Here is a 23,235-nt window from a genome sequence, read left to right as displayed (position 1 = left end):
TATAACATCAAAGAAATATCAAAATACCCCAGATTGACTTAAAATTCATGAAATAACAAGTGTAGTATACATAATAAAATATGTATGATACATCTATCACCCTCAATAGGATAATAATTTATTCTCCCACTAATATAAGAGAGTAGGACTAGATGATCTAATAAAAGTATCATTTATAAGAGTCAATATCAGTTCATATTAGAACTAGATCTAATTGTTGGCTTGAATAAACAAGGCCAAAATAGTCAACAGTATAAACAGATTTCAGAAGTCATTTCAATAAATCAAAATTAAAAAATTTCTGATTCCATTTGCATAAACTGTTTATGGTCTATACAATTATTAGACTCAAAAACTGGATTTCATTGAAACTATACTGAAAATAGTTAATAAACCATCAACATGTAGAAGCAACATAGGATGATCTTATGTCATAACATCTCAAATATGAGTATATGCATCATCATTAATATTAATTTTTAAGATACCAACTCTACCCATAAAGAATCTTCACAAAAATCGATTTAAATAGACCACACTAATAACAAAGTTTAACTTGGTAAGATTCATGTGCATTCACTGTAATGACTATATCACTCAAGAGTTATAGCTGAAACTGTATCATTGTCCTTTAAGACAGGAATACACTGGTCCTCTCATTTTCTTATATTAACTGTGAAAAAAACAATAACTTTTGAGATCCCCTTACCTTTGGGATCAAAATCCTTAAGTTACTGTCATTTTCTTTAACTTTGGTGACATCATCTTTAGGCAAATGCCACCTACTATGCTGTTCTAGGAAAAATCATGAAAGAACAAGATACGTCACTTTGGTGGAATCCACATCACCCTTTCATGGTTCCCTAGAAATACGTTTTGCAACTAAATATGTGCGAAAGCTTACACCCAATTTAACTCCAATATATTTATTCATCATAGAGTGTTCCAAATATGACATACAAACATAAAATGCCATTAATTTTTTGCCTATGTCGTTCATAAATGACTTTTTTTAATATCATAGTAGTGATAAACCAGTGCAAAAACATGCATAAACAGAAATACAATTCTGAAGCCACTATAGAATAAAGACAAAACACTATAGCTGTTCCAAAACAGTTATGGAATACAAAATATAGGTCTCATTTTTCTTGTTTTAAATTCAACCCAGTGTATTGAACATACATCCACTGGTCGAACCATAAATAATATTTCAGAATATATAATTACATCCTCCCACTAGTTTGACTAGTTATGTAATTATCCACAACATCCCAAGTACATGATAAAGTGACATCATGAAAATCAATGGTATTTTATTATTCACAAGGCCTTGGGACTCTCAAAATAATTGTTTTAAATCTAAAAAATCTCTTTAGACATTATGTCAAAATTGATCATTACCATATAAGACTATTATAAACGATAAAATCCTTCACAATATCAATAACATAGTCAATTTTCAATACATTAATCAATGACCAATTGGTTATATGACTAAATACAAAAAATAATAGTTTTTTTTTAATAAATACTTTCCCGATTAACATCAGTCAATGTTGATGACTTTTCTCAGTGGATTTTTCGATTACCCATTAGAAAATTCAAATAGTTCAATTTTCGAGGTCAATATGTCAGATATTTGAATTGACCAACCTAATCGGTTCAGTCATGGCACAATTTTGATAGAACCGATTCATCTTGATTTTGGGTTGGTTTAGGATTTAATTATTTTAAGGGGACTTGATCAAGACATTGGATTTTATTACTATTATTATTTTACCTATGACACAATACCAATGCCAAGTCTCAAACGATCAAGTGTAGGATCGATCTCAACCGATGTTGATTCGGATCATTGGATCTAATCAAACAATGCTTGAAACATACCTGTTCAACATTATAGTAGTCTACAATCTAATTTGGTTTATCAAACCGGATTTAATTTGGTTCAATTCAGTCTATTTCAAATTATGCCCATAAGCTTCAACCCATTACACTTAAATAAACATGGGCAACCCAAAACAAAATTTTAAACACCCATAGGCTTAGCCCATTTAACCTTAAAAAATAAATAAATAAATAAACATTATCCTCCATTGCCTTAAATGTTAACCCTTCTTATGCATCTCATCAGATAAAAAGTCCAAAAAACTCACATCAATTTTATAAACAATACAATGCTTACCCCATCATAACCATGTCTATGTGTCATCTCATACAAAAAAAAAAAAAAAGGAACAATTCCTTTTATGAATATTTATATTTCAGCATATTTTTTAAGTCACACCGGTCATTATACTATGTAGTATAAACCATTGAAAATCTATAATACATCCATCCTTAGTTCCCGTAAATTCCCAAATATGATCAAATCATAGAAATCTCTTCCCAATTCATCTCAAGGTGGGCCTTGAATGTTCACAATTGGGTCTAGGTATATAGATCGTTCTAGATGTGGGTCACAAATAAGTTAATCAATTAGGATTCTGATTTATGACAAAAAATAAACTGATTCTTATTTTTTTACAAAAAACATGGATACATATTTAAGGTAGAAACATATAAATAATAAGTTTTCAATGGAAATACATGAAAAGCTTTCTTTTACTTTACAATTTTTTTTTTAGCAACCAAACCGTACTTACCTTTTCGTCACTTTTTTTTTTTTTAAAGTTTGTACGGTTCTCCAAAAGACAAATCAAGGGAAATTTTATTTTTGTTTATTTATTTACAAAAAATAACCAAAACCGTACTCACCATTTTTTTGTCACTTTTTTTTTTTAAATTTAACTTTGCAAGTTTTGTCATTTAGTAATAATATATAATATATTACTTTTCTCATTTCTTCAAAACAGAACGACTCGAGGAGAAGAAATTGATTTTTATTACTGGTGGTACAACCGATCGATTTTTCATGAACGAGACTCTGATACTGTTGAAATAAAATAAATACGGAACAATTTATGAAGATCGATAAGCATGCACGACAAGCACTACAAAAACACATTTTATGCATACTTGAATCCATGGCTGAAGAATAAGAACTCCTTAATGTCTCTTGTATGCTCCTTGTACAACACGATCAATGTTGGTCTGGTCTACCCTCTTTCCTTTTTGCTTTTAGTCGTTAGCCTCACTTAATGGATCAGTGATAACTATATATAGGGCTGAGGGTAGGAACCAACCTGTAATAAAATTAGGGTTTCCTCCCCATTAAGGAAACAATACCTTAGGTCCATACATAGTAATAAATATTTCATACCATTAAGGTGTGCTAATGAAATCCAATATTTCCATAGATATCACTTACCAATAATATTGGATTATTTCTGCTTACTTCATCTTTCGTCAACACCATTAAATCGATTTTGAAAACAAATATTTGATTATGCTAACCCACCTAATAGGAAATCTTACAAGATAAACCAAACCCTCGTCTTCCTCAATGAAAGTAGGTCTTCTTGTGTGCCCTCCATGATTCGCTCTGATTAATAGACTCGCAGTCACTGATTACCTTGAGAACTGAAATCCAAAATCCAAAAAGAGAGAGACAGCGAGATGCGAAAGAGGGCTATGGGGGGAGATTATAAAGAGAATTTGGTAAGTGGTGTGAGAGAGTTTTACAAACCACGACGGTTTTCTGGAATTCCAGTGGTGAACGGAAGGAAACTTGAGAGAGAGAAGGTAAAAAATAGAGATGGCAGAGAGGGTTTCGCAACAATGTTCACTCTCGCCAAACAGAGACGAAGAGAGAGGAGGGTTTGAAAGGTAGAGAACGTGGAACGGTGTTGACCCGAAATCCATCCTTCATTCTGAGCCATTGGATCATGGAATGCCACGTGTCAACATTTGGAGCCCTCTCCGCCAGATCTCGTTTCCTCAGACGACACTGTGGGATAGTTTGGTAATGGAAAATTCAAAAGTGGATAACGCTTTAATTTTCCCAACAAAATACCATTTGAAAGTGATGTCATACAGTGATGTCATATATCAGGAGAACAAAACTGATGGTAATTTTACCTATTAGTCCCAGATTGGAAAACGAAGGTCCTGCGACTCCTGTTTGAGAAAGTGCTATGGATAGATATGCACTTGTCTATAACTGGGAAGTGTGAATGCAGACCGACTGGAGAAATATGTGAGGTGTGATTGTGTGAAGAACCGTGGAGTGTGAGGATTGTCTGGGGAACTGGGAGGTGTGAAGAACTGTGGAGTGTGAAGATCCTCTCAAGAAGTACACAAAAGAAGATAAAAGCAGGGCAACCTTAGGTCAGTCCTGTCCTCTCTTTCCCAAGAAGTGTATCGGGTCATTGGTACCTCTCTCTCTCTCTCTCTCTCTCTCTCTCTCTCTCTTTCAAGAGGAGAAGATTTTCTGCTCTCTATCATTTTGTTTTTTTTTGGCCAGCTCTCTCTCTCTCTCTCTCTCTCTCTCTCTCTCAATCAAGAAGAGAAGATTTTCTGCTGTCTATCATTTTTTTTGGCCTAGTCTCTTTCTCTCTCAAGAAAAGAATATAGTATCAAAAGGAGAGGGTGATTCTGCTCTCTCTCTCTCTCTCTCTAGAAGAGAAGAGAAGCAGGACAATGCTTTGCTCAAATCTGTGCTCTCTCTTGCTCTCAAGAAGAGAAGATTTTGTGCTCTCTATTTTTTTCCTTTTTTAGGATGGGGTTGTTGAGGTTCTCGCAAGAAGAGCATATTGTAGAGCATATTGTATCAACTAGAGAAGCAGGGTAATTTTGTGGTCTTTTAGGGTGATTCTGCTTGCTCTCTGTCTCTCTCTCTAGAAGAGAAGCAGGACAATATTTTCTCTATTCTGTGCTCTCTCTTGCTCTCAAGAAGAGAAGATTTTGTGCTCTCATTTGTTTTTTTTTTGGCATGGGGTTGTTGAGGTTCTCTCAAGAAGAGCATATTGTATTAATTAGAGAAGCAGGGTAATTTTGTGGTCTTTTTAGGGTGATTCTGCTCTCTCTCTCTCTAGAAGAGAAGAGAAGCAGGACAATATTTGCTCTATTTTGTGCTGTCTTGCTCTTAAGAAGAGAAGGTTTTGTTATCTTTATATTTTTTTTATTTGTTTTGGGGATGGGGTTGTTGAGGTTCTCTCAAGAAGAGCATATTATATCAACTAGAGAAGCAGGGTAATTTTGTGGTCTGTTTTTTTCCCTCATCAGGTGTTCCCTCTCAAGTTGAAGAGCGGGGGTAATTCTTTTTTTTCTCTCTCTCTCTCTCTCTCTCTCTATATGCCCAACCTCTAGCAGGGAAACCCTCCCTAGGCCTAGACCACCTCTCAAAATATAAGAATGTCTCCCGTCCCTACGCTTTCTGAGCTCGCAGGGCATCCCTACCTAGACCACTTCTCTGTAATCCAAGGACAAGGAGATCTCCCTAGCTCCGAGCTTGCGGGGCAACGCCCCCACCCCAGAAAGATTACCTCTCTGCCCAAGTTCTAGCATGGCAACACTAGAGACCACAACCGCTCTAAAATCTGAGACCTCCCTACTCTCTATTTCTAAGCTTTTCATCTTTTACGCTCACACAGGATCACTGTTTTCCAAAGTGAAGATCTTTACCTGCTTCTTCGTCTTTCTTTATAACCCTGTATCAGGTAGTCTCTCCTATGCATTTCTTTGTCTTTCTTGTTGATCTCTTTCTTAATCTTCTTGCTAAACCCCTGTATCAGGTACTCCCACTCAAAATGCAGGCCATCTCTCAAGAGAGCATTGGATCCACACCAACTCCTGCGAGAAGGAATCTGAAGCAGAATCATCAAGAGAAAGAAGAACAAAACAAGAACAGAGCAACCAAGCTTTATGGCAACGTGCTAGGGAACCCGAAACAAGACAGGTATATCCTTTTTGATCATTTGGTCTCGTTATGGAGCAACAAGGGCGCCAAAAAAATATTTGTCGATGAATGCGGGAATTTCACGGCAGAGTTCTTCAACTTCCAAGACCGTGATACTGTCCTCGCTGCATCGCCGTGGTGGTTCCATGACCGCCCCCTTCAGCTCCTATCGGAGTTACATTCAAACACCAAGGAAGCTGAAACAATCCCCATATGGATCCAAATCCATAAAATCCCAGTGGATTGCTTCAATGAAGAGGCCATCCGGAAAGCTGCTGATAGCATTGGACATCCATTAAAAATCCTACTGAATTGGGAAACTAATGGATGGCCTGCATTTACAGCAAGGGTTAAAGTCATGTACCCAAAGAGAAACCCAATCATAAAATCAATTAAAATGAAAAATCACAACGGAGAAGAATATACTGTGTCAGTGAAGTATGAACTTCACTTCTTCTGCACTAGCTGTAGCAGCATACTACATAGAGTTGAAGATTGCCCAGTAAACAAAGCTGAAAGCTCCAACCAGAAGACGCAGAAGGAGCAACCACAACAAACTGCTGCAAAGAGTTTCCCTCCTCTGATCCCTCTGCAGCAACATCCTCGTCTCCAACCCAATCCGCCTATTAAACCGCGCCCCAACTCAGCAGCTCGCACATTTCTATCTTTACCCGGGATCTACATTGATTGCGCCTCATCAGTAACTATCAACTACAATTACTATGCTCCATCTTTCCAAACCCATTCATCTGTGGGATCTATGCACTTTTCCAATATGGTCCAGAGAGAAGACAAGAAATCCGAAGAGGAAAAAGAGTGTAAGAAGATAAAAATAGAAGGGTGATTACTACTTTCCGGGTGCCTATGGCCATGGGTTAGGAGGGAGATATTGTTCTATGTCCTTGAGATTTTTAACCTTGCTTCTCTTCTATTTTGTGTCCAAAAGTTCTTGTTTGTTTGATACTAGTAATGTCTAGTGTAGTCATGGATGTTGTAGCTAGTCTATCTCAGTATGCTTTTGCTATAAGAAGTTTAGGTACTAATCTCTGTTTGTTGATAACTTTTTGGTTTACAGAATTGCAGTGAAAATATATTGTTCTGGTTGTGATCCTATTTTCTTGCTTGGTGATGATTTCCATTGTTGTTGAGCACCTGAAGTTTATCTTAACATAGCAGCTAAGGAATTACGAATTTCTTGTTTGTTAGAATTTTAACCTGAGCACATGTATTGAAACCATATTATAGACATTCTATTATGGAAATCGAATTAGTGACAGATTACTATTATGATTGGTTATGGCCATGTTTGATAATCTAGGAGCTAGCGCGTGTCTTTTTTTTCTTTTTTTTCTTTTTGGCTCTAGCTCTATGTTTTTTGTGTGAAAAACATCTATTGCCGTCAGTGCAGTGAGCATCGGCTGATTGAGAGCCTCTTGAGTACATGTTGAGATACTCTCAGCCGTCCAATGCTCATTGTACCTCACCTCTCGCTGTAGAGGATGTGGGCTCATGTTTATGTACATTCTCTTTTGGGCTGCTTCTTATATTGGTGTGTTGGATATAGTCTCTCTTACCAAAAAGAAAGAAGTATTGGGTATAAATGGATCTTCCTTAATTTATCTTCTAGTAAAATATAAAATTAATCATAATTTATCTTCTATTTTCAATTTTAGTGGCAGCACTTTACAAAACCATCTTTGTATTGTTTGGCCATAATTTCACGTTGTCTATTGGCATAGAAGGAATGTCTTCAGTAAAAACAAGCCCATAAATGCTTCTTTGATCCAATTTTATTTGCATGGAATGTGACATTTTTTAACAATTCCTTTGAGAATTTATCTCATGGGAATGAATTATGTGGAACATAAAGAAGCAAATCCATCATTAGATGTCCCATTGAATGAAGACACAATCTAAAGTGATGGTGCCTTCAATTTGTACTAGCGGTTGGTGATGAAATCAACTTAATTTCTCTCAGCAACCACAAGGTATTACAACACTAGATGCAGCAGCACCTGTAACATATGCCATCAAAAAAGGTTAAAAAGGAGCAAAGGGAAAGGGATTCACAGATTAAAGATATCAAAACCAAATCAAAATTGTTCATGGAAATTAAATTAAATTGTTCACATCAAAATCATGAAATCATTTAATAAATGTTTGGGTTTTGATTTTAAAATTGATTTTTTTTTATTGAGACCACTTAATTAAATTGTTTAAACCGAACCATTTAAACCATTAACAAATCGTTATGAATAAACTATTAAATCGATTAAAGTTATTTATTTATTTTTTATTTTTATAAAAAATTGAAATCATTCAATGTTAACTTTATATATATTTCAATAAAAAAAAATTAGAGTGAATTACTTAAAACACCCTATACTATGGTGAGATTATTTGACACTTTAAAATTTTGAAAATTTTCCTTGATACACCCTTGCCCCTCTGATTAACTTTTTAAGGTAGTAAATAGACTTTTATATCCTCAAATGTCAATTTTGTAATCAAGCATTTTTCGTCTTTCCCGGCGACTGGTCCTGTGGGACTACTGCGTGAGAAACCCCCAAAGCCAGAGAGCAAATGAACGACGCCATTACCATTACTCTCTGATAACCTTCTCCATCACTTCCACTACTGCTTGAACCATCAAAGACATGAGAAGCTTTAAACGAAGAAAAAGATCAGAGAGAGAGAGAGAGGGAGCAACGGAACACACAGTTGCAACTCACAAGTATGGCCTCTGAGAAAGCCTTGGCCCATCACAGAAGTAATAAGAACGTGCAACAATCAAACATTTTCCATCAATATTATGTTTTGATAAATCAAAAATTGAAAATTTCACTAATTTAGAAGCAGAGTTTTTTAACTTTTACATCTCTGTTATCAATTTGTTTCCTTTCTCTCTTTATCATCCTCAAGAAGGCTACGACACAGCAGAATTGTTGTTGACGGGAGTAATGGACTCTCTGAGTCTTTCAGGCTATATTGATTACAAAAAGCCCTAATTCTCCATTCAGACACGAAGGACACACGGAGCTTATCCGATCAAAATGGACACTTCGATTTGCTCTCTTTTCAAATCAATTGTAATTACACCCAAATGGATGGATCTTCGATCAGGTATGGTTGGATGGAAGATGGTTCCTGCAGGGGAGGGGCTGCGGTTAGGACTCACCCCGAGAAGGAAAAGATTGAGAGGAAGAAGAAGAAACAGATCGGTTCCCGTTAAGGGTTTCCCAACATTTTCCCGTGACAGTGGTCTCCAGAAGTTGGGAAAATTACTTGGACATTAACCAGGAAGAGAGACGGAGAAGGAGAAACATTAGAAGCGTTGCAAAATCGATAAGCAACAAGCTCGGTCTTAATAGAGGCTTCGTTTTGTTCTCTTCTATACCTTCTGGCTGGGGAAGGAAGGAGAGAGAGAGAGAGAGGTTAAAGTAGGGTTTTGGAAGAAAGGGAAGATCTTCTTGCTTTTCCTGTATAACCCAAATCAACCCTAACCTAGAAAACCTTAGAGCTGAATATACCTAATTTCTGATATGGTATTGTGAAGGAATTGAGATGGAAGCTGGGAGAAAGGCTATGGTGATGGTTTTGAAACAACCTGGTTTGCAGGTTTTGAAACCGTGTAATATTTTGCTAACAAAAATCAACTGTAGAATCACATCAGTGACAAGTATCAAGGAATCAAAGTTCAAGTTGAAGAGACCACAGGCTTTTACCGAATGGTACCTGAAGATCTGTATATGGGTGCTTGTGGCCATGGGTGAGGAGGGTGATGGACTGATGGTTGTAAGTCCTTGAGATTGTTAGCCTTGCTTCTCTTCTATTTTGTGTTCAGAAGTTCTTTTTGGTATGATTCTAGTAACGTCTGGTGCAGTCATGGGTGTTGTAGCTAGCCAGCCCATCTCAGTATGCTTGCTCAAAGAATTTAGGGTTCTAATCTCTGTCGATAACTTTTTGGTTTAACCTATTGTCTTTCTTAAGGATAAAAAAAAAAAAAAAAAAGGATGCTAAATGGGGTTGAGGACACAATAGGAGTTCAAAATTGGTGGTTGGGTTGAGTTGCTTGATAAGACCACTCCTTAGAGGTGTTTGTTTATAAACATATTCTTGAAGTCCTTTGATGATCCTGAGGGGAGTGCAAGGAAGCATTGCAATATGTCGATGAGCTTCATAAGTTAGCATAGACATGAGTGATAACATGCCACTCTCTGTTATGATCCTACATATATGACCAAATATCAATATTAGACTTGTAATTTTGCAGGTTTCTATGCCCCAAAGCAATGTATTCATCCTCATCGATCCAGCTTCTACACTTTCAGTTGGTAGAGAACTAGAGATAGTGTCACCGTACTTCAAATTCAAGGTGAATATTCATAAGACAAGTTGATGCTTCAAAGAATCATATTACACATTGTAAGGGCTCATGTCTTCATGAATAAGTTGTATTACAAAACTAGCGCACTGTTGGTTCATGGCAGTAAGAGGTTAGGGGTAAGCTCATTTTAGGTTGTTATTTTGTACCGTAATAGAACATGTATACTTAAGTCTAAATTAAACAATACATAACCTATAATAATTATGGAGTGTTTACCATTCGGGAGTGTAGATGCTAGTAGGAACAGCCAATGAATGACCTCAAAAAAACGAACGATTTCAAGAGGCATCAAAGTCATTTAATGGGAAAGGAAGTCTACAAGGGAAGCTCCCTCGTCTAGAGTTTTAGGTGTGGTACAACCTAAAACTAAATTATTTGGAAGGCAAAATCCATGAAACCAACCTTTTTTAGATGCTATGTTCTAGAGGTATTGCTTTCTTTCTTTCTTTTTCTCCGGTGAATTCGTGTTGGAAGTCCACAAAGGAACACTAGTGTAGGATACACTCTCTGACAAAACATTGTCCCAATCCCCAAAATTATATTTCTTCCTGTCTGGGAGCTTGGCCCCTGCACATGCACCATTGTCTGTCTCTCCTCCCATAAATGAACCCGTAGATTAAACCAAAAGGGTCGTTAGTCTCACGTGGGCACCTGACAGAGAACACACCCAATTTTCACATATAGAACTCCATAACTTTTGCACATTAAACTTGGTGGATGCACCTTCTCTTTTTGTACTAAATAGATACATGTTATTTATATTTAGCGAGAGATATGTTCAAATAATTGGATCGTATTACCAACAAAAAACTGCTTAAGTAAGAGAAAGATTGCTAGAAGACTTCTCACTTGCTTGTTTTATATGCTTTGATGGACTTCTGTAGGATAACTAGAGTGAAGCATACCAGACAGAAGGGTCCACAATAACTAGGCTAGCGCTTAAGCACTCCATGAAAGACAACACAAGGATGAAAAAGCAATTTCATTTGTACTACTCTTTTTTTTATTAAAAAATGATACCTCATTTATAAGATAAAATGTCCAAAAGGTTATCAGTGAATGCCCCTGCATTTTCCTAGTTCTTGCCTTGATAGCTAGATGATAAGCCACACTCACCTTTTCTGTTTTATAATAATTACAGAACCAAAATATTTCAAAAGAGTCTGGGTATCTAAAATAACAGAAAAGCACTCCCATGGCCACAATATCATCTCTTCTTGGTAACCAATCCACCATTTCTTGAGAATCTCTCCAAACCTCTATGGTGTTGCTTCCCAGCGGCAATGTTCCACGAATTCCCTGTTTTAGCACAAGTGCTCCGGCCTCTACTAGGCTCCCTGCAAACCCATAGTCCATAAATGTTGATACAAACATATTGTAACAGATAATTACCACTGCCCATCCAGCCTCTTGGGTAAAACTCCCAAGTAGTAGGCAGGTTGGTTAATCTTTAAGAGTTAAATGTAATGAAGCCTCTACCTTGCCATGAGTATGATGTACGTGAAAAAATATTTCAAGTCCTGAACCCATTCAGATTATGGCTTGGGTTTTGAGGGCACCCTTTGTTAAAAGAGCATAATAGTTCCTACCAGTCCATGAAATATAAAAGGTAATGGCAAAGCTGAAAATACTGAAAATATTCAATTTTGACAAAGCAGTGTGTTCCATGAAAGAGTGAAACAACAGAAAGATTGCAAGGAAATTCTGTTGTTATACCCAAGTGACCTCCAGCCCAGATTCTTTTCGACAAATCACATGATGGGGAAATCCAGTCAGCTTCGGATTCCATATAACAAAACAGACAAATATCATCAATATGTGAAGACTTCAAAAGTCTAGCTCTAGTAGGTAGACCACCATCCAAAACTTTCCAAAGAAATGGTCTAAACTTACGGTGAATCTTGAGTTTCCATAAGGTACGTGGAGAGCATTGTCATCCGCGGTTTAAGAAAGTTGCTGCTGATTTGGTTGTAAGAATCCCTTAGTAAAGGGGCAAATACATGATCTGCATGAGGAGCCATACTAAGAGGGATTTTAATCATTTGTACTACCCTTGGTATATTTTTATGGTAAAAAAATTTTGTGCCATCGATCAACAAGGGAGTCCGTAATCAGGATAAATACACCATGTGAATGTAATAATAAATGCCCTTGTATGGAATGTCCAATACCCTCAACCTCATGATTATGTACCATCTAACTCCCCAAAAAAGGTGACGAGCAAGCAGATAAGCGATCCTCGTCCCATTTTTATTAATAACTTTTGAATCACAAATTGGACAATATATTACTAAGATTCACAAAATATTAAAAGTACAAATCATAATTGCATTGTCAGACCTCCTGTACTGTTTTTAAGAAGCATACAAGAGAGAGAGAAGCTTGAGATCGACCACACACAACACAACAAAGCATCTACTTACCCTCCAATGATTAGAGTGGCCAAAATGAGCATCTATGGCAGAAAGATCAAGCGATTGTGGAGAATTATTTTTTACCTATAGTTTATTCCACTATTCAAAAGTCACAACCAAGAAAAGACAACAGAGAACCTGATTCAAAGAGAACTATTCTTCAACCTCCCGACACCAAACCAGCAGAGGAGAGTTTCTTCCTGATCGACTCAACCTCTCAACCATCAGCAGGGATGGTTCCAAAGGCCAAAGACCTAGTGATATAGACAGGTTCCTGGGCCAGAAATATAGCTGCAGGAACCTTAGGAACCATGACCCTCACACTTAATAGGGAACATGGTACGATACTTTGATGGGCCTTTGAACCAACCAATCTTGGGCTGGGCCAGCCCATGCGGCTGGGTGTTTTCCTGGTTCACTCAAAACCAGATCATGAGGACTGTTAAGTTCTATTTATTTTGAAATCTTTGTTTTAGTACTTTTTAAGTTATTTAGGATCTTAGTTTTGCTTGCTGTGCAAGTCCCAAGATTAATGTCTAAGACCTAGTTTGGGGTGCTGAAATTCCCCTCAAACCATGGCTTTCACACCAAAACAATGTAAGATCAGTTCTCAATTAGTCACATAGGAACTAATCTCACAGTAAGATCACTATATGTCAATATCAGTAGGTTACAACATGACCACCAGCAACAGAAACTAACTGTACACCTACAAAGTGGATCACTATATGTCAATATCAGTAGGTCATGAGTTTTTATGACTCTCAACAAGGTTAGCATTACCTAAGATTAATTCCCAGCCACCCAAGGAACAAGATGGGGCAAGGACAGACGAATCAGCCGACTAGAAACAGGTTATTGACTCAGAAAAGTAACAGGTCACAGAATTAGTAATTAACATGACGTGGATCGAGCTTCTTTCAAAAAGTGGCACAAGTGGTTCAATGCTGGCCCCAAAATCTCTGCCATTCTTCAGCCTGTAGAGCAGCATGGTTACCCTAGGCAGCAAGGCCATTGATTGGGGTTAAAGCAGCTTCATGAAACACTAGAATCCTCCATACCAATTTGGGTCTTAGTTGTTATTTTGTCATATTTGTCTTATTGGATTACCAAGTCAGATACAAGGAAGAGGAATCGATTCTGCCTTCTAGGGCCAAGTAGTTAGTTTCCTTTTATGTGTTTTCTTATTGGCCACGTAGATAGTTTCAGTTTAGGAAAGTTTTAGATAGGAATAGTTTCATTTTTGCGACTGTTTCCTAAGTTGTAAAGGCTTTCAAGCCTATTTATGAGAATCAATTGTAGCCTTTTGGGTAGAGCTTTGTTTAATGAGACTACAGTGTTTTCTTCATGTACCATTGATTGAGGGGTGGGACGCGCAAAACATTGAGGGGTGAGAGACCCAAAGGGAGAGGGTGAGATGCCTGATCCAAACTACCCTTTTTCTTTCCCCTTCTCATCCTTCCATCAATTTATTTTCTTTTCTTTTTATTTTTCATTGTTTATTGGAGTGATCAAGTGTTATCTGAGAAGACCAACATCAGTTCTTGTTTTCTGCTCTGTTCAAGACATGCGGCAGCCCTGGAGAGAACTTTTCTGGGCATCAAGCTGCAAACCCAGATTTCCTTGCTATTTGTTCTTTTGAAGCTCATCTTTTGGGGATCCTTCGGACTCCCAAGAATCTCCTATTTTGACCTAAAATTAGGGCCATCAGAGGCCTGCTCATCAAGTTTCTCAAGAATCTCCTATTTTGACCTAAAATCAAGAACTGCCATATCTTGTTCTTCAGCCATCAACTAAGGCTCATATTTTGAGGATCTGTCGGAACCCTCCTACAGTCTACTCGACCAGCACTAGGGAGTTTTCTGAGGTGTGCTTGTGGGGTTACCAAAATCACCTGATGTCTGCCCTCATTCACGAAGTATTTCCAGATTTTGTTTCAGCCATCATAACAGTCTGGTTACCTGAGATTCAACTCACTTTATGGCCTTATTACTCAATGGTGTTCTCTGACCTTATTTCTGTTCAAGGTCTGAGGTCTGGTGTTAGAAAATATTCTCAGATTCACCCTTATCTGTGACTATTGGATAGGGAATATTGTTCTGGTTTGCTGTACCTTCGTGTGGGGTATTTTCCTATTGTTTTGGAGTTATACATTGGTCCTGCCTGGGGTTAGGTCGTTGATACCTACCCTTGCATTATAACAACTCTGATGGACCAACCTTTCCTGTCGAGGGTAGTACCTGTTGATGGGAATAACTCCTACAAGTCTCAGCTTATTCTGATGGCTGAATGCTAAGTTATGAAGGAGACTCGGAATTAGACACAGCTTGGTGTAGATTGGCTGGTTGCCCTTGTATCTTCCCTGGTAAGATCTTCCTCAACACAGTCTGGTAGGAACCCCTGGTCACCACTTGCTTCTGTGTGGATTGTTGTGTTTACTGTTTCCGAGTCCCTTGTATACACATTAATTCTAGAGATATTTATTTTATGTACTGCATTACTATCTCCTTGTTTTGCTTGATTATGTGCCTTAGTCTAAATGTTGAGATTGTATATTTAATGCATTAGATGTCCTTCAAAGCCTTATCCCAACTAAATGGGGTCAGCTACATGGATCTGCGATTGACAAGTTTGCAAAGTAAAAGTGAAGAAAAGAAAGGGAAAGAAAACAAAACAACACCTCTGGGACATCCCACCTAAAATCAATCAATCAACATGGATCTCTGCCCTCCAAACAGCTCTATTTTATGTCAAAATAGGATCTAGATCAAGCTTCTGCACGTCCTTCCTTAAATGGGACTTGGAGGGGAGACACCAATACGATGTGGAATAAGATGATGGCATGTATTAAGGAAGTTGTCAAAAAAGTTATGGGGGAAGTGAAAGGTATTCGGCAGGCCCCTAGGGAGACTTGATGGTGAGATGATGAAGTCCAGATAGCCATTAAGAATAAGAAAGCTAAATTTAAGACATGGCAAAGGACTAATGAGGGAGAAGATAAAAAGAACATTTTTGTGACTTGCTAAATGGTGATAGTTCGAGTAGAAATAGCACGGAAGATTGCATTACCCATCATGACACCACACGTCATAGATATATACAGAAAAGGTTAAATCCTCAAAAAATATGAAAGTAGGTAGGACACCAGACTCATATGAGGTCCCAATAGAAGTGTGGATGAGCTTAGGGTAATGTGGGGTATCTTAGTTAACCAACCTTCTTAACAATTATGAGCACAAGGAAAATGTCAAATGATTAGAGGAGAAGTATTGTAATTCCTATCTACAAAAATAAAAGTGATATTTAGAGTTGCAATAACTATAGAGCCATATAACTAATGAGTCATACTATGATATTGTGGGAGAAGATTATAAAGCCCACCTAAGAAGAGAGACTACTATCTCAAAGAACAATTTGGTTTTATGCTAGATAGATCCATAAGCTATTTACCTACTCAGGAGGCTCATGGAAAGATTTGGAGCTTGCAAAAAGGATCTCCATATGATCTTTATTGACTTAGAAAAATCTTTTGACTTAGAAAAAGCTTATGACAAAATCCTTAGAGAGCTAATCCGGCATGTATTAGATAAGAGAAGGGCATCAAGTAAGTATGTAGATATAATTAAAAATGTGTATCAGGATGCGGTGACTAGAGTGAGAACCGTGGGAGGTCAAGGGATTAAATTCCCAATTACAATTGGACTACATCAGGGACCAGTTTTAAGCCCTTATTTGTTTGCACTTACTAATATTATAGCTGATTTGGGAGTTTTCTCAATTCATTATAAGCCCTGAGAAAGTCGTTTGAGGTGGTATATCCATGTTTAACGGAGGCCTGAGGATGCACCAATAAAAAGGAGTCATCTGATTCACATTGAAGGAACTAAAAAAGCTAGGGATAAACCTAAAATGACTATAAGAGAAGTAGTGAAGAAAGACATTCACAATTTAGGTCTTGTCCAAATTATGACCTTGAATAGATCTGATTGGAGGCCAAGAATCCATGTAGTCGACCCCATTCAGGTGATATTTTTATGATTTGTTGTGTTGTATTTATTTTCCATTTACTTTTACTTTCCTTCTGCTATCTTTGATCGGGTCCATGTAGCCGACCCCATTTAGTTGGGATAAGGTTGAGTTGTTGTATTGTTAATTCTTTTCGATCTCCAAATAAACTTTTTATTCTTTTATGCTGGTTAGACGATCATTAAAAGACAATGCAGCCAATTCAAGTGTGGAGTCCATCCAACCATCCACTTGTGAGTTTTAGTCAATCCAATTCTAGATTTTTAGTTTCTATTTTCTGCCCTTGCTTGTTTCTCCCAATCTAACCATCATCTTGCTTTGATATTTTAAATACAATCACCGTATTGAACCTCCATTCTATATTAGATCCATCTCTATCAAATGTAGGTTTGTTAGTTCTAACTCCATTTAGTTTCTGCCCCTATTCTTCAGTTTTTTTGTTTACTGCGACTCTGGTTTCTCATAGGTTTACTAGTGTCTGTTACTTCAGCTAGCTTACTTCATCAGGTCTCCAATTGATAGAAAGAGAAAAGAGCACCGGTGGTACGAATTTCTAGTAAGAGGCAAAAAAAATGAAGAAATCATGAGGAAGCATAGATTATCCTCCCCTCCCCTCCCCTCCCCTAAATTCAGCAACAATTGGATCCTAAAACTCTCCTTGAATGAAAATTAAAGGATGAGAACATCTACAATCCTCAATGAAGAACAATAAATTGGAATGAGAATAGAAGCTCACATAACATGGGATAATAGAGGCAATTCCCAAATGCTGTGCTTGCTCTCCTCGCTATGCCCCAATGAAAACAACAGATGAGAAGAACAAAAGCCTATATGGTCATGGGACAATGAAGGCAAATCCCAAACTTAGGGCTGACTCCACTCCCCATAAAAGAATGATGGGTCCAGCCAGATGGAGCAGAAATAATTGCTTTTGACAAAGCCTTGCATAGAAACTGGAAAATGAACTCTTGACAAATAATTTGATAGATTGGCAGTTTTATTTAGTTAACAGCGTAATTCATCGTGGTAGTTTTATTTAGTTAACAGCATAATTCATTGTGGTATTCAAATGATTAAATCATTACCCTTTTTTCATTCTCTTTTGATATATTTATTCTATTTTTGGATAAAAACAATAGATATCATTCAACAACAGACATTTTCCTTGTCACCATCCAGAAAATGACCTCAATAATTCTAAGACAGCTGATGCCAATGAAATCAGCATGGTTCCCTACCTAGTCATGAAAAGTACAATCCAAGGAATAAAAAAATTAGTAAACTAACTTGTACTGAACACTACTACCTTCACCTTATTGTTTAAAATGTCAAACACAGATGAACATATGATTGTGAATTAATCATACGCGAAGGTTCTAAAAGGATGCAGACATGGCACCCTTATTCAGAAAATAACAGCATTAAGCAAAACACAAAAGGAAGAATTTTCTGCATTCAAACAAGCAGCACAACTAAAAGACTACAAGCACACAGAAATCAAAGGAACTAACCTCTAAATCAAAAAATTATATCGTCATCCTTCTCCCCGGCTGCCAACAAGTTGTGGGCTGAACTTATGGAAATTCCTTTTTGTAATGAAATTTTCTCTGCAACCTGTTCCTCTTTAAAATCCTTGGATGCTGCGCGCTGCCTTTCAATCTCCCTTCTCTTGTAACCCTGTATCTTCTTCAATCTAAAGAAGTCCTCCCTTTCAAGCTCATCCAACTCACCCTTGATATAACTTATTGTGTTTTCCAACCTCGGCTTCACAACATTCTCTAGAGCATTAACCCTACGATTTGTAGTCTTAATCGCCTCATCAAGCGTCAAAAACGATGTCTGCAGCGATGCAAGCTCCACAAGAACCTCAATGGCTTTAATGTAAGCAACACGACACTGCTTTACCTGCTGACCACCTCGAGCCAATCCAGTCAGATCATTCTTGGTCTCGCCATCAGTGAAGTACTCAAACTTAGGAAGCTTAACACCAGCAACGTTTTCCTGTCGTGCCCTGACTTTCAAGGTAGCAGTCTGGACGTTCTCTAGGACAACGTGTTTGATATTCTCTCCAGCAATATACTTAGCTTCAGTTAGAGCAAAGGAGGAATTTTTCATGATCACTCCCATTGACTCTTTTGTAGTGACAATCTTTTTAAGGATCTGACGGAACTGCACGGTTAAAGCATCACTCTTCTTCTTGAGGAGCGCGTGACCTCGCGTGGCTCCGACGAGACGAGCCTTTATGACTCCGAGCATCGTAATTGTAGGAACAACATTAAGGCGCTGGCTTTGGCCCGACATCTTGTAAATCGATATTCACAAACCCTAGCAGGAAATTTGAACAAAGATGACGACTTCAATATAATATTACAGGATGGGGAAAAGAATAAGTAATGCGATGCCAGATTCTGTACCTTCTTCAAAAAAATTCCTGAAGATATTGCCCCGTTTGTGCTTGAAAGCCTGATTCAGGTAACAGAAACGAGAAAAGGACATGTTTTAAATTGAGAAAATTATTGATCTATGATCTATGTGACGCAAATATGATTGTTCCGACTAAATACATGATTCAGAGAATAGATTGCAGAATTTTAACCGAAAATTGTGAAAATTTCTGTAACGCTACTTCTATACCTAATCTTTCTAACTAGATCTCTAATTCATTGGACAAATGATTTCGCAAAAATTGTCAAAGATCATAGTCCAGAAAACGCTAAACATGATTATGATTTTCGAGTAATCCTACAGATTCGAGAAGAGAGAGAGAGAGAGCTTACACTTTACAGAGTGTTCCGATTCTTCCGATTCTCCGCCCTCTAGATAACTTTGCGGTAGAGATCGCCGGAAGAAATGTCCAGAAGGATTCGATCAGTCAATTTCAATTTTCATATCAGAGGTAGGAGTAGTCGAAGAAGCATATATCATATAATAATACACTTCAAGAAAACCCAAAATTGGGAAAGTATAAAAAACAATTCCATATGCACGTGGAAACGTGGCAACAAATGCAGACGTAGGTATCAAAAATCTATGATCCCAACTCCCAACTACAAACGATGATCGGTGATCCTGACCTTTCATATGGACTCTCCAAGCTAGGATAATTGTATATGGTCTTTCTCAAGGATTAAAATATCAATATCGATCGTTGTATTGGTTAGTTAAAATTAAGATACGTATTGAAAGGTATTGTATCGTATTAAAGATACATTAAGATACGTTAAAGATACACACATAAATGGATAGAAAACATTTTCTTAAACACTTTTGCATAAAGAATTTGTTAAAAAAAGCTATTGATAACGTGTATTGTGTATAAACACTAAACTGAGGATACCACACTAAGAATTCAAGATTTGTAGTTGTTCTATAAATGTAAAATCCTTGTTTCCAATATTGATTTCTACTTTAATTAGAGAGAAATATGACTGGTAGCAACTTTGGAACAAAAACCCCTAATAAAATCGTATTTTTCTGAAAAATTATCCATCTTGGTTATTATATGACCGTAGTGCACTGTATCGGTACATACCGATACTCACCGATACGTACTGATCGATACATACCGATATATACCAATCGATACATAACGATCTGTACCGATACATACCGATCGATACACACTGATACTTATCGATACATACTGATACATACTGAAATGTATATTTCATCTCGATTTTATATTTTCCATAAAGTCGTATCGGTGCATATTATAATGTATCGATGTGTATCGGTGGTGTATTGATGCATATCAGTATGTATCGTAGGATATATATCGATACAAAAGGATTTTAAAAATTTTATGTAACATATCGATGTGTGTCGTATCGATCAGTTAAATTTAAAATCGTATCGGCATTAGAGATACTTTAAAGGTGCACAATGAATGAAAATGCAACAGGAAGGTAGGAATGATTGAATCGAGTCAAATTACGCTGGCGGTAAGCAAGAAAAGGGGAGAGCAGCAGTTGGTAGGCACAATCACCCTTCCTTAGTAAAAGGCCAGTAATAGAGGCACGCAAGCATTATGAAACAAGTACGATAGGCAGGCGCATAGCAGGGTATAGTGAGGGTCGGCAGCATAGTGGCTTCAGGTCTGAGCTCATCTGGATTTGCCCTTGCTCACTTAGTTGCTGAGGGAGATAGGTAAAGAAAGTTGAATGCAAAAAACAGTAGATATAGAGAAACAAAACCCAACTAGTTGACACAAAAAGGAGTCCTGTTCCTTATATACAAGGTGCAAAGATGATACCTGACAACTAGCCATAAAACAGTTCAGAAGAAGTCTTTAGCTGTTTGGAATATTCACAAAAATACAAGTTGATTTCAACAATAGTTCAATTCATTGGGAAAAATTCGGATCGGCAAGAGCATCAGTCAGCAAGATTGCTTCTTCCCTGCTCTGACCCGTCTTCCATACCTTGAAATCCGGACTGAAGTAATTACTCTCTTTCCATCGTTTTAGCGCTGACAATGGGAATGGACCCTGTTCCTCATCATAAGGATCCACATAATGCCAAATAGACCTGGTAGTGTACTCAAGATTCAGGTCTTGGGTGGTATCACCAGGACATGTATCATCCCCAGGAATTTCATCGTCATCACTTAATTCAACAACCTGAACTGCTGAGATCCTTTGCCTCTTTACCATGGTGCAGTTTCCATCGTTCTCATCTAAATCAACAATTGCTCCAACAGTGTGCTCAACATCCATTGGCTGATCCTCCTTTTCTGTCACATCAATGATAGGAATCAAGCTACTAGTTCCTTCATCATCTACCTTCACAGGATTATCTTGCTGCTGCATAGCTCTACTGCTTTCCTCGTCAAACTGTAGCAGATGGTGTTGCTTCTCTGCAGCACAAGCAAGTTGCATCTCTCCACCTCTTTCTTCAATGACTATTGGTTTGGGTTCCTGCAGTTGAATCTCTCTGTCGCCTGCCTGTTTAACATTCACCGGTTGCATCCCTCTACTGCTTTCCACTGCAACCTCTATTGCCTGGTGTTTACAAGCGAGCAATTTCCCTATAATGCTCTCCTCAACCTCTATTTGTTGATGCTGCTGTTTGGTTGCAGCACTTCTTGTCCGCTCATCAAGCTTTACTGATTGATGTGTCTCTACTGCAACATAAGCATGATGCTTCTCCCCTTGATCAAAAACAGAATTTTGATCTGAAATAAAAATGATATCAATGTTAACTTGCTCCTTTTCTTCAGCAACCAAGGCTAAGGACCATGAACATCACCATCAGGAAATCAAAATTACTTTTGTTATGTATATAATCAATAAATTTTTTATTGATTGAAAAATGGAGAAATGTTGTTGTCCACTATTTGTCTACAATTAAAAAAATTACATAAAAATCAGTTCCATGCTCAAGAATTATAAAAAAGCCCAGTTTTACACTTAATTCATTCCCAACCCTGGAAGAAAGCCAAACCCAAGTCCTTTGACTCTGAAATGAAGGAAAGCATACCCATATACAAGTAATAAAAGGAACACCCAGATACACATATATGGCTGAAAGCAGGCACAAAAAACACAACACAATTAAATGCTGGGTGTAAGCAGGCACAAAAACATAGAACAATGAAATTTAAATATAATATATATATATATATATAGAGAGAGAGTAGATTGAATTACATCATGGATCAGCTTTACACCCCTATTTGTTTGCGCTTATCATGGATGAATCAACCAGAGACATTCAAGATGAAGTTCCTCGGTGCGTGTTTTTTTCTCATGATATTGTTTTTGTGGATGGGACAAGCAAAGAATAACGCCAAGTTGGAGTTATGGAGATCAATCCTGGTATCAAAAGGTTTTAAGACAAGTGGAATGAAGAAGAAGTATATGGTGTGTAACTTCAGTTATAGGAAGAAGGATAATGAGGTGGTGAAAAATGATGAGTGAGAGGTTCTACTAAGTGATTATTTTAGGTATTTGGGCTTAGTCATAATAAAGAAGGTTATATAGAAGACGTCGTTTCACAAAGAACTAAAATAGGATGGACGAAGTGGAGAGGTGCATTTGGTGTTGTATGATTGACATTTCCCTTTAAAAAAAAAGGGGGGGTTAAAGGACAATCATACTACCAGCTATGATGTATGGTGCGGAATGTTGGGCAATTAAAAAGTATCATATAGATAGACTCAATGTAACATAGATGAGGATGTTGAGATGGATGAGTGATAAAATAAAGATATTAAGGAATGATCATATTAGAACTGGTTTGGGAGTAGCTTTGATATATGATAAGCTACAAGAAAGTTGTTCGAGGTGGCATGGCCATGTTCAACGGAGGCCTTTGAATGCTCTAGTATGGAAGAGTAATTTGATTCAGATTGAAGGATCTAAAAGAGCTAGCGGCAGACCTAAAAATGACCTTAGGACAAGTGGTGAGGAAAGACATGCATAGCTTAGGCCTTGTATCAAGTATGACGTCGAATAAACCTAATTGGAGAGCAAGGATCCATCTAACCGACCCCATTTGTTGTTGTTGTAGGTATGCACATAGTTCATGACATGCAATTCAGTTCAATGACAACAACAACTAAACATT

The 23,235-nt window shown here is 37.4% G+C and overlaps 3 protein-coding genes across 4 annotated transcripts; 1 reads left to right on the top strand and 2 right to left on the bottom strand.

The window, feature by feature from the left end:
* The first annotated feature begins 4,078 nt into the window (after positions 1-4,078).
* Positions 4,079-6,955, top strand: LOC122059378. Its single transcript, XM_042622113.1, has 2 exons — positions 4,079-4,272; positions 5,679-6,955. The coding sequence occupies exon 2, from the start codon at positions 5,694-5,696 to the stop codon at positions 6,684-6,686; it is 993 nt and encodes a 330-aa protein (XP_042478047.1). The 5' UTR covers positions 4,079-4,272; positions 5,679-5,693; the 3' UTR covers positions 6,687-6,955.
* A 4,246-nt stretch (positions 6,956-11,201) lies between these two features.
* LOC122059581 (V-type proton ATPase subunit D) lies at positions 11,202-19,604 on the bottom strand. 2 transcript variants are annotated; one of them, XM_042622453.1, is made up of 5 exons: positions 19,447-19,604; positions 19,084-19,132; positions 18,181-18,994; positions 11,549-11,566; positions 11,202-11,489 (listed from the first exon to the last, which is right to left on the bottom strand). In XM_042622453.1, the coding sequence occupies exon 3, from the start codon at positions 18,968-18,970 to the stop codon at positions 18,188-18,190; it is 783 nt and encodes a 260-aa protein (XP_042478387.1). In that variant the 5' UTR covers positions 18,971-18,994; positions 19,084-19,132; positions 19,447-19,604; the 3' UTR covers positions 11,202-11,489; positions 11,549-11,566; positions 18,181-18,187. The 2 variants fall into 2 exon arrangements, with proteins under 2 accessions (XP_042478387.1, XP_042478386.1); XM_042622452.1 differs by having other exon boundaries at positions 11,202-11,566.
* A 1,244-nt stretch (positions 19,605-20,848) lies between these two features.
* Positions 20,849-23,000, bottom strand: LOC122058780 (zinc finger CCCH domain-containing protein 44-like). Its single transcript, XM_042621466.1, has one exon. The coding sequence runs from the start codon at positions 21,633-21,635 to the stop codon at positions 21,012-21,014; it is 624 nt and encodes a 207-aa protein (XP_042477400.1). The 5' UTR covers positions 21,636-23,000; the 3' UTR covers positions 20,849-21,011.
* Positions 23,001-23,235: the final 235 nt, after the last annotated feature.

This window comes from Macadamia integrifolia, chromosome 13 (genome assembly GCF_013358625.1).
Source record: "Macadamia integrifolia cultivar HAES 741 chromosome 13, SCU_Mint_v3, whole genome shotgun sequence".
In the NCBI taxonomy this organism is placed as follows: domain Eukaryota; kingdom Viridiplantae; phylum Streptophyta; class Magnoliopsida; order Proteales; family Proteaceae; genus Macadamia; species Macadamia integrifolia.
This window is presented reverse-complemented; position numbering and strand designations above follow the sequence as displayed.

Bases quoted from the DNA above. Each gene is read 5' to 3' on its own strand.
- LOC122058780 (XM_042621466.1), bottom strand. From the start codon at position 21,635: ATGCAACCGGTGAATGTTAAACAGGCAGGCGACAGAGAGATTCAACTG.
- LOC122059378 (XM_042622113.1), top strand. From the start codon at position 5,694: ATGCAGGCCATCTCTCAAGAGAGCATTGGATCCACACCAACTCCTGCG.
- LOC122059581 (XM_042622452.1), bottom strand. From the start codon at position 18,970: ATGTCGGGCCAAAGCCAGCGCCTTAATGTTGTTCCTACAATTACGATG.